The sequence below is a fragment of the Schistocerca nitens genome, chromosome 3 (assembly GCF_023898315.1).
Source record: "Schistocerca nitens isolate TAMUIC-IGC-003100 chromosome 3, iqSchNite1.1, whole genome shotgun sequence".
In the NCBI taxonomy this organism is placed as follows: Eukaryota; Metazoa; Arthropoda; class Insecta; order Orthoptera; family Acrididae; genus Schistocerca; species Schistocerca nitens.
The window spans coordinates 566,413,981-566,429,254 of record NC_064616.1 but is presented as its reverse complement, the minus strand read 5'-3'; the positions used below and the strand labels follow the sequence as shown (position 1 = coordinate 566,429,254).

Sequence of the window (15,274 nt, the reverse complement as noted above, 5' to 3'; positions counted from 1 at the left end):
TGTGGAGGGCCATCGGAAGAGTGGAAGCAGGAGAGTTGCAAACTTAATGTGAATCATTCTGTTGTTTCTCGGATGAAGCAACAGTTTATAGAGACCAAAACTGTATCCCAGAGACCAGAACAGGGCCAACATCATGTGACATCAGAAAGAGCGGACCATTATTCGTCTGTAGGGGCACGAGAGTACCACCTTAATACTGCACTGCAACTGGCATCTGACCTTGCAGCATCCCGTGGACATGTTGTATTGGAGCAAATGGTCTACAGAAGGCTTCAGCAGAGTGGCCTTTATTGTTGGAGACCTGCTGTCTGTTTACATCTGGTGTGTCTTCACTGAAGGGAACATCTAAAGTGAAGCCGTCAACATGCCACCTGGATGGTCGAATGGTGGGTCGATGTTGTTTAGACAGTTGAGCTCTGATGTGGTCTGGAGAGCGATTCTTGGCGGATTCGCATCAGGGGGGGGGGGGGGGGGGCACATGGAACTCGATTTTGGGATCCAAACATTGCAGATAGAGACCGATATCAAGGAGGATTCCTAATTGTGTGGGCAGGGTTGACTACTCAAACACCTCTTCATGAAATTGTATGGGTGAATCAGCAAGATTTAACTGCTGTCAGGTACCATGAGGAGGTCTTTGGGATCTCATGCATGGTTGTTGTGAGAAGTGCTGCAAAGGAATGTTGAACATTATGGGAGCAGGGGTATTGGCTTAACTGCCTATATCATGAAGAAGGTACAACTAAAGAGAAGAATGTGGGGGTTGGGCGAGGGGGGGAGGGGGTGGGAATTACTTCAACCTCAAGGTGAGTTGTGTGCCATGAGGTGGATATTTCTTAAGTCAGAACAGTTGTTAGCAGACAAACTCTGGGTCATTTTTTGCATCACAGCTGTATCAGGCTTACTCAGTCTACAGGGCTCTGTAAAGTAGGGGGGGGGGGGGGGTAAAAAAAAACCTCAGCAGAGAATGAGGAACATTGGTTAGTGCTAATACACAACCAAGTATGATAACAAGTAAAAACTATTCTAAAAAGCAGTTATTATTAATTGTAGCAAGATATGGCAATGTCTCAAGACTGTATTTTTTGAAACAGTAATTTCTGAAAGGGCCATTGGCTTCGCCAAAAAGAAAAATGTAGAATAAGTATTCAACATTCTTAGTTTGTACTAAGGTATTGTAACATGTTAACATCTGATGCACATCCCAGTATCAGATATGAAGGAGTACTGCCTAGCAGAAAGTGTTTCAAATATATTCAATGTCAGGAAGCGAGAAAATGGAGTGTCACAAGGAAGTTGGTTTTGTTCTTTTCTTCTACACGCAGACATTATTTTAAATTGGTATTTAAAGGTAAGGTCCTGTATTCCAATTCCCATACATAACTATAATTCTCAAGAGTTTGGAGATTATATTGTTACATGTCGAGACAAAGCAAGATGCGAAAAAGGTGTACCAGATCTGGTAAGCATTTGATGTGAAGCTGTTTTATGGTTGCTGAAGAAATCATATATTTTATTGTGAACCAAGAAAGGGAATACCACCCTAGTCTTTTGTATGTCATTTGCCTGAGCCTCCAAGAAAAATATAAAGTTGCATGGAGTCACAAGGACACATGATGGTACTGCATTGTGTACCCTGTGCACTTCCAAAGTAATATCCACTTCCAACATGATTAAAGCAGATGCCACCAGTGAATGAAAAGGCAGTTCCAAGTATAAAAATATACAGTTTGGCGAAGAGCCTTTATAAAATGCAAATAATGAATATCCATTGTAAACTACACCACATTCTCCAAGAAAAGAAAAGAGAGCAGGGAATGCAAAACTTGCATTAAGAAGACAAATCCTTAAAATGTCAAAAGTTAAATCTCATATACCAGGTGGAGATGGCTGTGAAATAGCACTCGACACACAGATCAAGAATAATAATGTCCTATGGCGTCTCCTTTCATCTTCATCATCACTCAGGTAGAAAGATAAGATCAAACTTGCCACTGAAATACCTCTCTAATTCAGTGGAATATGAAGGTATCCAAGCTTCTTGTGGAAGAATTGAAGCTCCTTGCACATGCTTGTGTCCTACAGGAGATACATTTTAAAGACATTGACATACCTGTGCTGAAGAACTACAATCTACATAAGACACGAACTTGTTGAAGACAGAGCCAAATGTCTGTCTACAGTTGGCTGTGTTTTCAAATGTTTACTACTACTTACTGATCCAGCTTACTGGTTTCTTACTGTTTTCAACAGAATCTACACCTACACACATACTCTGGAAGCCACAGTATGGTGCATGGTGGAGTGTCCCCTGTACCACTACTAGTCATTTCCTTTCCTACACCTCTTGTAAATAGGGTGAGGGAAAAACAACTGTCTGTATGCCTGCATATGAGCCCTAATTTCTCATATCGTATCTTCATGGTCCTAACGCTAAATGTTTGTTGGCGGCAATAGAATCAGTCTGCAGTCAGCTTCAAATTCCATGTCTTTAAATTTTCTCAATAGTGTTGGTTGAAAAGATCATGCCTTTCCTCAGGGATTCCTTTTGAGTTCCCAAAATATCTCCGTAATGCTTGGGTGTTGTTTGAACCTTCTCCTTTACAGATAAACTACACTTTCCCAAAATTCTCCAAATAAACCGAAGTCAACCATCCGCCTTCTCTGCCACAATCCTCACATGCTCGTTTCATTTTATATCCCTTTGCATTGTTACACTCAGATACTTAAACGATGTGACATGTGCGAAGCAGGACACTACTAATGCTGTATTCGAACAGTTTACGGATTTGTTCTTCCCACTCATCTGCATTAATGTACATTTTTCTACATTTAGAGTTAACTGCCATTCATCACAGCAATTAGAAATTTTGTCTAAGTCATCTTGTCTCCTCCTACAGCCACTCAATGACAGTACCTTCCCTGACACCACAGCATCATCAACAAACAACTTCAGATTGCTGCTCACACTGTACACCAGATAATTTATATAAATAGAAAATAACAGTGGTGCTATCACACTTCCCTGGGACTTTCCTGACGATACCCATGTCACTGATGAACACTCACCATCAAGATCAATCCATTACTTAAGAAGTCTCTGAGCCACTCACATAGGTGGGAGCCTATTCCATATGCTCATACCTTCGTTAACAGTCTACAGTAGGGTACCATGTCAGATGGTTTTTAGAAATCTAGAAATATGGAATCTGCCCATTGCCCTTTATCCATAGTTCACTGTATATCATGTGAGAGAAGGGCAAGCTGAGTTTCGCACAAGAAATGCTTTCTAAAATGGTACTGATTCATGGACAGAATCTTTTTGGTCTCCAGGAAATCTATTTTCTTCAAATTTGGAATATGTTCAAAAATTCTGCAACAAACCAATGTTAAGGATATTAGTTTGTAATCTTGCGGATCCGTTCTTTTATCCTTCTTATATACAGGAGTCACCGATGTTTTTTTTTTCCAGTTACGTGGGACTTTGCACTGGACGAAAGATTCATGATAAGTGCAACAAGATAAGTACGGAGCCAATGCCATAGAGTACTCTTTGTAAAACTGAATTGGGATTCTGTCCAGACCTGGAGACTTAGGTTTCCAACTCTTTCAGTTGTTTCTCTATGACATGGATGCTCTATTACTATGTCGTCCACACGGGAGTCTGTGCAGTTGTCAAATGATAGTATATTTGTATGATTCTCCTGTGTTAATTATTTCTTAAACGTTAGGTTTAAAACATTTTCCGCTGAAAAAATGGTTTGTTCTTTGTACCAGCCACATGCCGCTGTAGACCTAGAGGCTTGTAGAGACTATTGTAGACAATTCCCTAACCCAATCAACATCCTCAAAGAATTCAATATACATAATTTGATATGAGGCTCTATGAACATCTCAAGTGGTCGAATCATAGAGGACCTCATCCAGACTAAAGAAATTTGTTATGGGTGAAGGTTGCAAAGTAGTTAGCACACTGAGTTCGTGTAGGTAGGTAGGTAATGTTTACTAGACACAATTCTCATATTTTTGTTTCTATCAGAAGTAAAACGATTTTGTGACATTTTGTAAGTTCCTAACCAGGAGCAAATTATTTAGTCTCACCTGCGTACTTTGGTAATTCGGTTTTTTAATCTCTACATGTTAATATAATTTATTAGACACAGTCCTTTCGTTTTTGGCAGTGTGTACAGTAGAGTTCCACACTGCATGTTGGTAGTTCTTTGTTTGTCCGTGTAGTTTAGTTTTCCATGGTCTTTAGTATGGATAGGGACTGTGATTGCTGTGTGCAGATGTGAGCCCCGTCAGTAACACTTTGCTCTCAGCTGCAGGCTGTGTGTTGCCTTTGGTTACACAGCTTGAGGCTGCAGTAGATGGGCATTGCTGTTGTGGGATGGCAGTGGGGATCCAACAGACATCCAGCACGACCCACGAGTCCAACGATTGGTCTGCACCAGTGGCCAACCCAGTCACTGCTTGCATTGAGGTTGACTCCTCACCCGCAGTCGAGTGGGAGGTTGCCTAGAGGCGTGGCAAGCAGTGAAAGACTTCCCAGGGGGTCGAACCTAAGGCCTCCCCAGTCAGTCTGACCAACAGGCTCCAGATGCTATCTGTGGCTAGATGCAGTCACTTCTCCTGTTTCAGAGGAAACTTCTCAGCCTGCAAGACCCGGGCAGTCACAGACTGTGGGATTATTGGTAGCTGTGAGCTCCAGTTTTAGACATGTTATGGAGCCCCTTTGGGACACGGCTGCTAAGGAGGGGTAGAAAGCCAGTGTGCATTCCATGTGCATACACCACCCGTGGGGTCATTCCAGATATGGAAAGAGTATTCCGGATGAAGAACACGGGGTGCAGCCAACTGCAGGTGGTGGCTCACTTTGGTACCAATGATGTGTGTCACTTTGGATTGGAAGAGATTCTCCCTGGTTTTTGAGCAGCTATCAGAAGTGGTAAAGGTTGCCAGTCTTGAATGAGATTTTCACTCTGCAGCGGAGTGTGCGCTGATATGAAACTTCCTGGCAGATTAAAACTGTGTGCCCGACCGAGACTCGAACTCGGGACCTTTGCCTTTCGCGGGCAAGTGCTCTACCAACTGAGCTACCGAAGCACGACTCACGCCCGGTACTCACAGCTTTACTTCTGCCAGTACCTCGTCTCCTACCTTCCAAACTTTACAGAAGCTCTCCTGCGAACCTTGCAGAACTAGCACTCCTGAAAGAAAGGATATTGCGGAGACATGGCTTAGCCACAGCCTGGGGGATGTTTCCAGAATGAGATTTTCACTCTGCAGCGGAGTGTGCGCTGATATGAAACTTCCTGGCAGATTAAAACTGTGTGCCCGACCGAGACTCGAACTCGGGACCTTTGCCTTTCGCGGGCAAGTGCTCTACCAACTGAGCTACCGAAGCACGAATCAGGCCCGGTACCCACAGCTTTACTTCTGGATCCTTTTACCGAGCTCCCAACTCGGGTGATAAAACACACTTAACCTTGTAGCAACAAATAATCCTGAGCTAATAATGAGCATCAAAACGTATACAGGGATTAGTGAACACAGGGTTGTTGTAGTGATACTGAATACCATAACACCCAAATCCTCCAAAAATAAACAAAAAATATATCTATTCAAAAAAGGAGGTAAAAATTCACTTGACAACTTCCTGAGAGACAATCTCCACTCCTTCCATATTAACCATGTAAATATGGACCAAATTGGCTTGAATTCAAAGAAACAGTATTGACAACAATTGAGAGATTTATACCAAATATATTAACAAACGACGGAGCTGATCCCCATGGTACACAAAACAGGTCAGAACACAGTTGAAAAAACAACCAAAAAAGCATGCCAAATTTAAACAACCATAAACTCCCCAAGATTGGCCATGTTTTATATAATCTCGAAATTTAGCATGGACTTCAATGTGAGGTGCTTATAATAGCTTTTACAATGAAACCTTGTCTCAAAACGTGGCAGAAAAGTCGGACAAATTCTGCTCACATGTAAAGTATGCTAGTGCCAAGAGACAGTCAATGCCTTCTTTGCATGACAGCAATGGAAATACTATCGATGACAGTACTCCTAAACCAGAGTTACTAAACACAGCTTTCTGAAATTCCTTCATCAAAGAAGATGAAGTAACTATTCTGGAATTCAAATCAAGAACAGCTTCCAACATGAATAACTTACAAGTAGATGTCCTTGGAGTAGTGAAGCAACTTAAATAACTTAATAGAAGCACGTCTTCTGGTCCAGACAGTATAGCAATTACGTTCCTCTCAGAGTATGCTGATACAACAGCTCCATACTTTTAAGAATCAGATACAGCCGCTTGCTCGCTCAACGAAAGATCCGTACCCAAAAACACGAAAGTTGCGCTGGTCACACCAGTATTCAAGAAAGGCAATGGTTAATCCACTAACTTACAGGCCCATATCATTAATGTCGGTATGCAGCAGGATTTTGGAACATATATTGCATTCGAATATTATGTATTACCTCAAAGAGAATGGTATATTGACACACAGTCAACACAGATTTAGAAAACATTTTCTTGTGAAACACAACTAGCTCTTTACTCACACGAAGTGTTGAGTGCTATCGACAAGGGATTTCAAATTGATTCTGTATTTCTAGATTTCCAGAAGGCTTTTGACACCATCCATCACATGCAGCTTGTAATCAAATTGCATGCTTATGGAATATTGTTTCAGTTACGTGACTGGATTCATGATTTCCTGTCAGAGAGGTCACAGTTCATAGTAATTGACGGAAAGTCATCGAGTAAAACAGAAGCGATTTCTGGTGTTCCCCAGCATAGTGTTGTAGATCCTCTGCTGTTCCTTACTTATATAAATGACTTAGGAGACAATCTGAGCAGCAGTCTTAGGTTGTTTGCAGATGGACTGTCATTTACCATCTAGTAAAGTTATCAGAGGATCAAAACAAATTGCAAAATTATTTAGAAAACATATCTGTATGATGCAAAAATTGGCAATTGACCCTAAATAATGAAAAGTGTGATGTGATCCACAAGAGTGCTTGAAAGGAAGCTGTTAAACTTCGGTTACATGATAAATCAATCATATATGAAGGCAGTGAATTCAAGTAAATACCTCGGAATTACAATTATGAACTACTTAAATTGGAAAGTATACATAGAAATTGTTGTGGGGGAAGGTGAACCAAAGACTGGGTTTTACTGGCAGACCATTTAGAAGATCAACAGATCTACTAAAGAGACTGCCTACCCTACACTTGCCCGTCATCTTTTGGAGTACTGCTTCATGGTGTGGGATCTTTGCCAGATAGGGTTGACCGAGTACATTGGGAAAGTTCAAAGAAGGACAGCATATTTTGTGTTATCGAGAAATAGGGGAGAGAGTGTCATGGCCATGGTACAGGATTTGGGGTGGACATCATTAAAACAAAAGTTTTTCTCTTTGCGGAGGAATCTTCTCACAAAATTTCAATCACCAACTTTCTCCTCTGAATGTGAAAATATTTTGTTGATGCTGACATACATAGGGAGAAATGATCATAATAATAAAATACGGGAAATCAGCAATCAGACAGAAAGATATAGGTGTTTATTTTTTCCGTTCACTGTTTGAGAGTAGAATAATGAGAATTATTTTGAAGATGGTTTGATGAATGCTCTTCCAGGCACTTAAGTATGATTCACAGAGAATCCCTGTCGATGTATACTATGTGATCAAAAGTATCCAGACACCTGGCTGAAAATAACTTAAATGTTCATGGCGTCCTCCATCGGTAATGCTGGAATTCAGTATGGTGTTGACCCACGCTTAGCCTTGATGACAGCTTTCATTCTTGCAGGCATATATTCAATCAGGTGCTGGAAGGTTTCTTGGGGAATGGCAGCCTATTCTTCAGGGAGTGCTGCACTGAGGAGAGTTACCAATGTCGGTCAGTGAGGCGTGGCACAAAGTCAGTGTTCCAAAACATCCCAAATGTGTTCTATAGGATTCAGGTCAGGACTCTGTGCAGGCTAGTCCATTACAGGTGTTGTAACTGCGACCAGGATGGTCGTGGGGTAGCACTGACGAAAGGCGCGGCGGGACCCGCGGAGAGGCCCGTGAACAACAACACAACGGAACAGGATGGACACGACCAACGTAGGAGAGAACGAATATGACAAGACCGAACAACAGAGTCACAAGGAAACAAACTCGTACACGAACCAGGAAGAAAGCAGTCTAGCGCAAGCGAGGTGCAAACCGACGTAAGTGAGATAAGACTGACTTGATGTGCAAGTGGCCGGCGCTTAAGTGTGCTCTCGGGGGCGCCGCTATTGGCCGCTGGGACCACGTGTTCCACTGGTGGCGCCCCCACACTAAAAGCGGGCCAGGAGGCTCGCGCCGCCATAGCTTACGGTGCAGCAACCTCTATGGGTCTTCGACGTCCATGACGTCTGGCGCGGATTCAAATTCCGCGGCGCACGGTACCAGAACAGGGATGTTTTGTGTACCACTCTGCCACAGGCCGTGCATTATGAACAGGTGCTCGATCATGTTGAAAGGTGCAGTCGCCATCCCCGAATAGCTCTTCAACAGTGGGAAGCAAGAAGGTGCTTAAAACATCAATGTAGGCCTGTGCTGTGCTCTTGCCGTGCAAAACAACAAGGGGTGCAAGCCCCCTCCATGAAAAACATGACCATAACATAACACCACTACCTCCGAATTTTACTGTTGGCACTACACATGCTGGCAGATGACATTCACCGGGCATTTGTCATACTCACATCATGCCATTGAGTTGCCACATTGTGTACCGTGATTCATCAATCCGCACAATGTTTTTTCACTGTTCAATCGTCCAAAGTTTATGCTCCTTACACCAAGCAAGGCAACATTTGGCATTTACCAGCACGATGTGTGGTTTATGAGCAGCTGCTCGATCATGAAAACCAAGTTTTCTCACCTGCCGCCTAAATATAATAGTATTTGCAGTGGATCCTGATGCAGTTTGGAATTCCAGTGTGATGGTCTGAATAGATGTCTGCCTATTACACATTACGATCCTCTTCAACTGTCGGTGGTCTCTGTCAGTCAACAGACGAGGTCGACCTGTATGATTTTGTGCTTCACGTATCCCTTCATGTGTCTGCTTGACTATTGCTTTGGAAACAGTGGACCTAGGGATGTTTAGGAGTGTGGAAATCTCGTGTACAGACATATGACACAAGTGACACCCAATCATCTGACCACCTTCGAAGTCCATGAGTTCCGCGGAGTGCCCCATTCTGCTCTCTCATGATGTCTAATGACTACTGAGGTCACTGATATGGAGTATCTGGCAGTAGGTGGCAGCACAATGCACCTAATATGAAAAACGTATGTTTTTGGGAGTGTCGGATACTTTTGATCATATTGAGTATATATGCTAGGATGGTTCCTTTGAAAAGGCCAAGGTGAATTTCCTTTCCCATCCTTATCCTTTCCAACTTGTGCTCTTGTCTCTTATGCCTATTGTCAACAGTATGTTAAAACTTGTTCCTTTCTTCCATAAGGAAATGCGTCTTTTGTGCAGTGGGCAAGGGACACACCTCAGCATTGCAACTGAGTTGATCTCAGCCATGGGCCTCTCCCCTTCCTTTTTCTTACTTGCTCTTGTGGATACTGTTCTTAGCTTATTGTAACCATTTGCATTCAAGTGACTACTTCCTTATGTTTACTTGCCTGCTTCAAAGGAGGTCATGAAGATACACACATTTCAGTGTGAAATGGATGCTGTTCGTCCAGCTGTCAGTATCAGAGTGATCCTCTAAGTCACTAAACCATTCATCAAAAAATCATTGAATCAGATTTGAAGATAGAATACCTTCTGACGTTAGGGGTAAGTGGATTGCTCTGCAGAGGTCCAGATACAAACTGTCAACAGAAGACATTGCAGTATTTCAAATAACAAGAGCAAAATCAAGTACAGCAACTATAGGAAGCTTGAGATCGTGATAGAAGTTAATAGGCCCTTAACATCAATCATTTGTTCCACACCAGCTACCACTGTATTGCAGTCAGTGGGATCTCTGGTAAAGGTAAATAAACATTGGTTGTTGCTGTGGCAAAATGAGGAAAACCAACCAGAAATTGTACAGCTGTCATTTATCTATAAGGAATGTGAAATGCCTTCTAACATTGGCTAATGTTACAGCACCAGGCCTAGAAACTAGAATGATGTATTGCAAAATCAACCTATAAAATCTGCAGGTATCCGTCTTGGACTTTTTAATTTTATTTTGCCTGAAGGAAATTACTTCAGCTTGTGACAGGAAGCCAGTAAAATATCTCTACTAAAGCGGGAAAAGGTTTCTATATCCTCTAGTATTGTAATGATTCTGTTGTTACCTGCTACATACGAAAGATTTTGGAGCATGTGATGAACTGTCACCTAAGTTGTATTCTTGAACCTGTGTAACTCATCAGCCACTTCCAGACTGGTTTCAGTGAATACTATTCAGTGCTGAACAGAGGCTGTGTGATACAGGAATTTTTCCTACAGAGGTTGCATCCTGTAGCCATCTTTTGCAACAGTGAAGAACTTACGATACAACATGAACATTTAACAGTTAGAGGGAGCTTTGCCAGTGAGGTTAGCATGGATGACTTTCAGCATATTTAGAATTCTTACCACTGGAATGCTGTAGAGTTAAGACGGATAATGGGAATTACATCTGCCAAATAAGTATTAAAAGTTCAAGTACTGTGATGTACAGTGTAGTGTCTAAAATAAACAGACACAATAAACCAACCAATGTATTACTGTGTGAGAACATAAAAACATTTAATTCGAAGACTGGAGACAAGGGAGTAGCTGTCCAAAATCTTAAATGTGTGAGAAAGTGCCCTTGAGAGGGAAAAACAAATTAGTAAATGCTGAATAACAGCCAACTGGAGGGAATACTTTTATGAACTAATTAACTGTTTAAATCCACAAGATACTTTCAGTATGACAATGGCCAAAACTAATATTTGAGGCAGGAACATCACCAAATGGATGATGAATGGCAACATGAAAATGCTTTAAAATTAGCTGCCTGATAATGATCAGACACCCAGCAGTTATTAGAAGGAAGTTGGAATATACATGCACTCTTTAATCCATAGGCTTCACAAGTATGATATGTGAAATTTTGAGTTGGCTTGTGGAAATGAAACCTATTTAGAAAAGTAAAGCGTTGACAGCAAAAACTAGAAGGACCAATTTCTTAGCATAACTTACAAATCTCCGTCCCCATTTGCCCCTCAATCTCTGCTTTATATTCTTGAAACCATACATTCCACTGCTGCCAACAAAATTGTACCTTCAGCAACGTTGGGTGTATAACAAAACTGTGCATTTCTTTTTCAATGGTGGTTTTTTTTGTGTGTGTGTGGGGGGGGGGGGGGGGGGGCATGGCAACATATGGTTGTAGTTTGTATAGAGACATGAATGTACTTAACAGGCCAACAAAGTTTGCTAAGATGACACAGTTGGACGCAAAGAGCTTAAGAGTTGTAATCAAATTTTGAGGATCAACACTGTGTAAATTCTGTAATGAAGTAGGGTTATGAGATGTGGATCCATTACATGTTTACTTTTGAGTCTAGCATTGGAGACAGTGGTTGGTTGTTGTTCTCCAACTGTATTACATGGCATATAAAAGTCTCATATTTGCAGGTAACATAGTACTGCTAAGAAAGAAGGGTATATATTTTGTAAAATAATGTAATTCACAGTTCAAACATGCATGAGAGATTGAGTTAGTGACTAACCAAGATAAAATCAAATACCTAACACTTTTCATAAAAATAAACTCAGTTAAAGCCTTAGAAATGGATAACTGCACAAGTGCCAAAAATGGTGAACTATTGAAATATCTTGGCAACTGGATTAGTAACTCAAGTGAAAGAATGGATTTAAATGGAAATATTGGTGCAAGATCAAGATGCTTTTTTCACTTTTAATACCTCAAGTTTAAAGCTCTGTCAGTTACCACCAGGTTAAAATATTGTATATAATTGACATGTGCCGGCAGCTGTGGCCAAGCGGTTCTAAGTGCTTCAGTCCGGAACTGCGCTGCTGCTATGGTCACAGGTTTCAATTCTGCCTCGGGCATGGATGTGTGTGACGTCCTTAGGTTAGTTAGGTTCAAGTAGTTCCAAGTCTAGGGGACTGATGATCTCAGATGTTAAGTCACATAGTTCTTAGAGTCATTTGAACCATTTTTTTGTAATTGGCAAGTGTTCAGTACCAAAAGTACTTTGGACAGTTACCAAGTATGAAAAAGAGAAACAGTAACTACTCATGGAATGTCAGTCAGCAGAATAGCTTAGTAAGTTGTTAATATTACCAAGATTGTGCAGAAATGATGTGCTTTCATTACTTATTGTTTCAGGTCCTCAATGCTATGCTAAAAGAGATATGTGCTGCTCTCCTAGAAGCTGATGTGAATATAAGATTGGTTAAGAAACTTCGTGAGAATGTACGCTCGGTTATAGATTTTGATGAAATGGCAGGTGGTTTAAATAAGAGGAGAATGATACAGAGTGCTGTCTTCAAGGAGCTCGTTAAGGTTGGTTTTAAATCCCAGTGCATTACTGCGTCACACAGAGAGTGAGAATGGTACTTAACAAGGATAATCACATAATTTACCATGCAGGCTATTGTTATGTAAGAAATCTTTCATAATGTTCACATGGTGACATAAAATTAAATGTTTCATTAACGTAAGAGTCCCAGTCAAGTTAAAGAAGTAAACTATTATCATTTTGTGACAGAACATTATATTTTATTTATTTATAGTAATTATGTTCAATATTATTTAGTTTCCTTGCAGAAGAAAGTGGATTGTAAAATCAAAGTACTCTTTCTGTGTGGTGACTTATGCAGATGAATTTGCATTGAAATACCCAGTATTTTAAAAAGCTATTAGTTAGCTGATACCAGAAGAGATTTCTTCAGTGAAATTTGTTGAGGTAGCCACCATTGCCATATGTCAAAATTTTTAGTAGTGTTCATTTTTAAAAACTGCAGTATTTAGAATAAATCACATACAAAATCTTGTTCTCTGTTTCCATATTCAACCTCACTTTTTAAATCTAAGTTCAGTTTTTCATTGTAATTTGACTGAAGCAGTATAACTGTCAGTGAATCCTCAGGTCCAACCATATGTTGGTTTAAATTCTTCTATTGAAAATTATTCACAAATTTTGTGTAATTAGGCCAGGTTTTCTTTGAAGTTTGTGTTCATTGTAATTACCTATTGGATTATATTACTGTCATGCTATTTGCTGTTTTCAGTTAGTCGATCCAGGTGTGAAAGCACACCAGCCTGTGAAAGGAAAGCCGAATATTATAATGTTTGTTGGGCTTCAAGGTTCTGGAAAGACAACAACTTGTACAAAACTTGCTTACCACTATTTGAAGAAGAATTGGAAGGCATGCTTGGTTTGCGCAGACACATTCCGTGCAGGTGCTTATGACCAACTCAAGCAGAATGCTACAAAAGCAAGAATTCCATTTTATGGGAGGTAATATGTAAAAACAGGTCTAAAAAGTTGATCTGCATGTAATTATCTTTATTAATATTTTCTTCTGTTTAATCAAATTTTGTTGCTTTCATTGAGAACCAACAAATAAAGAAATATTGGGCGGATGTATGAGAACCATAATAACCAAAAAAACATCACGTCACCTCTTGTTTTAAATGGCTCTGCTTTGTCAGAAGGTGGTATTTGTGAAAATAGATTGTTCACATAAGCTTTTATATCAGTGTCACTGAACTATTAACATTCATAACATCAGTGATGGGTTTTCCAAGTGGATAGATTATTTTTTGTTTTTAACTTATCAAAATATGTGTTTTTACGATTGAGGAACTGCCAACCAAACATTATTTCATTAGTGAAACTGTCACATTTTAAAGAAATGCCTTAAAGTGAAAAGAACTGTCATTTACAACCCCCCCCCCTACACACACACACACACACACACACACACACACACACACACATACAGAAAGTCTGAAACACATGGTTTCCAAATTGTCACATTTTAAAGAAATGCCTTAAAGTGAAAAGAACTGTCATTTACAACCCCCCCCCCCCCTACACACACACACACACACACACACACACACACACACACACACACACACACACATAGAAAAAGTCTGAGACACATGGTTTCCAAATCTCAGAACAGAAAGACACTGGAGCTTCCACTTTTTAATACAAGGTATCCATAAAGTACTGCTGTCATTTAAAAAAATCATAACTTGGAAACAATTTAAGATAGAAAATCAGGTTTTGTTGTAAAAAAATTGAGCAGCTCTCATAGTTTTCTACTGCTGTGCCAGAATATCAGTGTGTGCCCCCACTCTCTCAAGGTGATATTAGAGGTCTGCACTAGTACAAGTCAGCATTGCATCATCAGTAGTTCTGATTGCAGCATTTTATTTAGACGTCAAGTTCCATAGGACCAAATTGAGGAGCAAATCTGCAAGGTAATAGAATGTATCAGTATATGAAATTACAACATAAAAGTAATTACAGATAAAAATAAAATGTTTATGAACCCAAAAAAAGTTAGTCCATAAGTTCAAGTCAACGCAGTCAACAATACAACAAGAATCAGCTTAATTTTCAAGGAACTCCTTGACAGAATAGGAGTAGTGACCTGTGAGGAAACACTGCAGTTTCCATTTGAAAGCGCGTGGATTACTGCTAAAATTTTTGAATTCGAGTGGTAGCTTATTGAAAATGGATGCAGCACTATACTGCACGCCTTTCTGCACAAGAATTACAGAAGTCTGATCCAAATGCAGGTTTGATTTCTGCTGAGTATTAACTGAGTGAAAGCTGCTTATTCTTGGGAATAAGGTAATACCGTTAGCAAGAAATGACAGTAAAGAATATATATATATATATTGAGAAGCCAAAGTCAAAATACCCAGACTTGTGAACAGGTGTCGAACGACCTGTTTTTGAGCCAAAAATATCCTTTTAGAATGGGAAGAGTTACCCCAAAACATAATACCATATGACATAAGCGAATGAAAATAAGCAAAGTAGACTAATTTTTTTGTTGCACGGTCACTCACTTCAGATACTGTTCGAATAGTAAAAATGGCAGCATTAAGCCTTTGAACAAGATCCTGAATGTGGGCTTTCCATGACAGTTTACTATCTATCTGAACACCTAGAAATTTCAACTGTTCAGTTTCACTAGGCCTAATCATATGCCCATTCTGCGAAATTAAAATGTCAGGTTT

The 15,274-nt window shown here is 40.3% G+C and overlaps 1 protein-coding gene across 1 annotated transcript in view; it reads left to right on the top strand.

The window, feature by feature from the left end:
* LOC126249658 (signal recognition particle 54 kDa protein) overlaps nt 1-15,274 on the top strand; it is a 60,357-nt gene that overhangs the window by 22,495 nt on the left and 22,588 nt on the right. The window contains exons 2-3 of the mRNA XM_049951336.1: nt 12,398-12,574; nt 13,303-13,532. Of these exons, the coding sequence (XP_049807293.1) occupies nt 12,398-12,574; nt 13,303-13,532 (407 nt within the window). The remainder of the gene's footprint in view (nt 1-12,397; nt 12,575-13,302; nt 13,533-15,274) is intronic.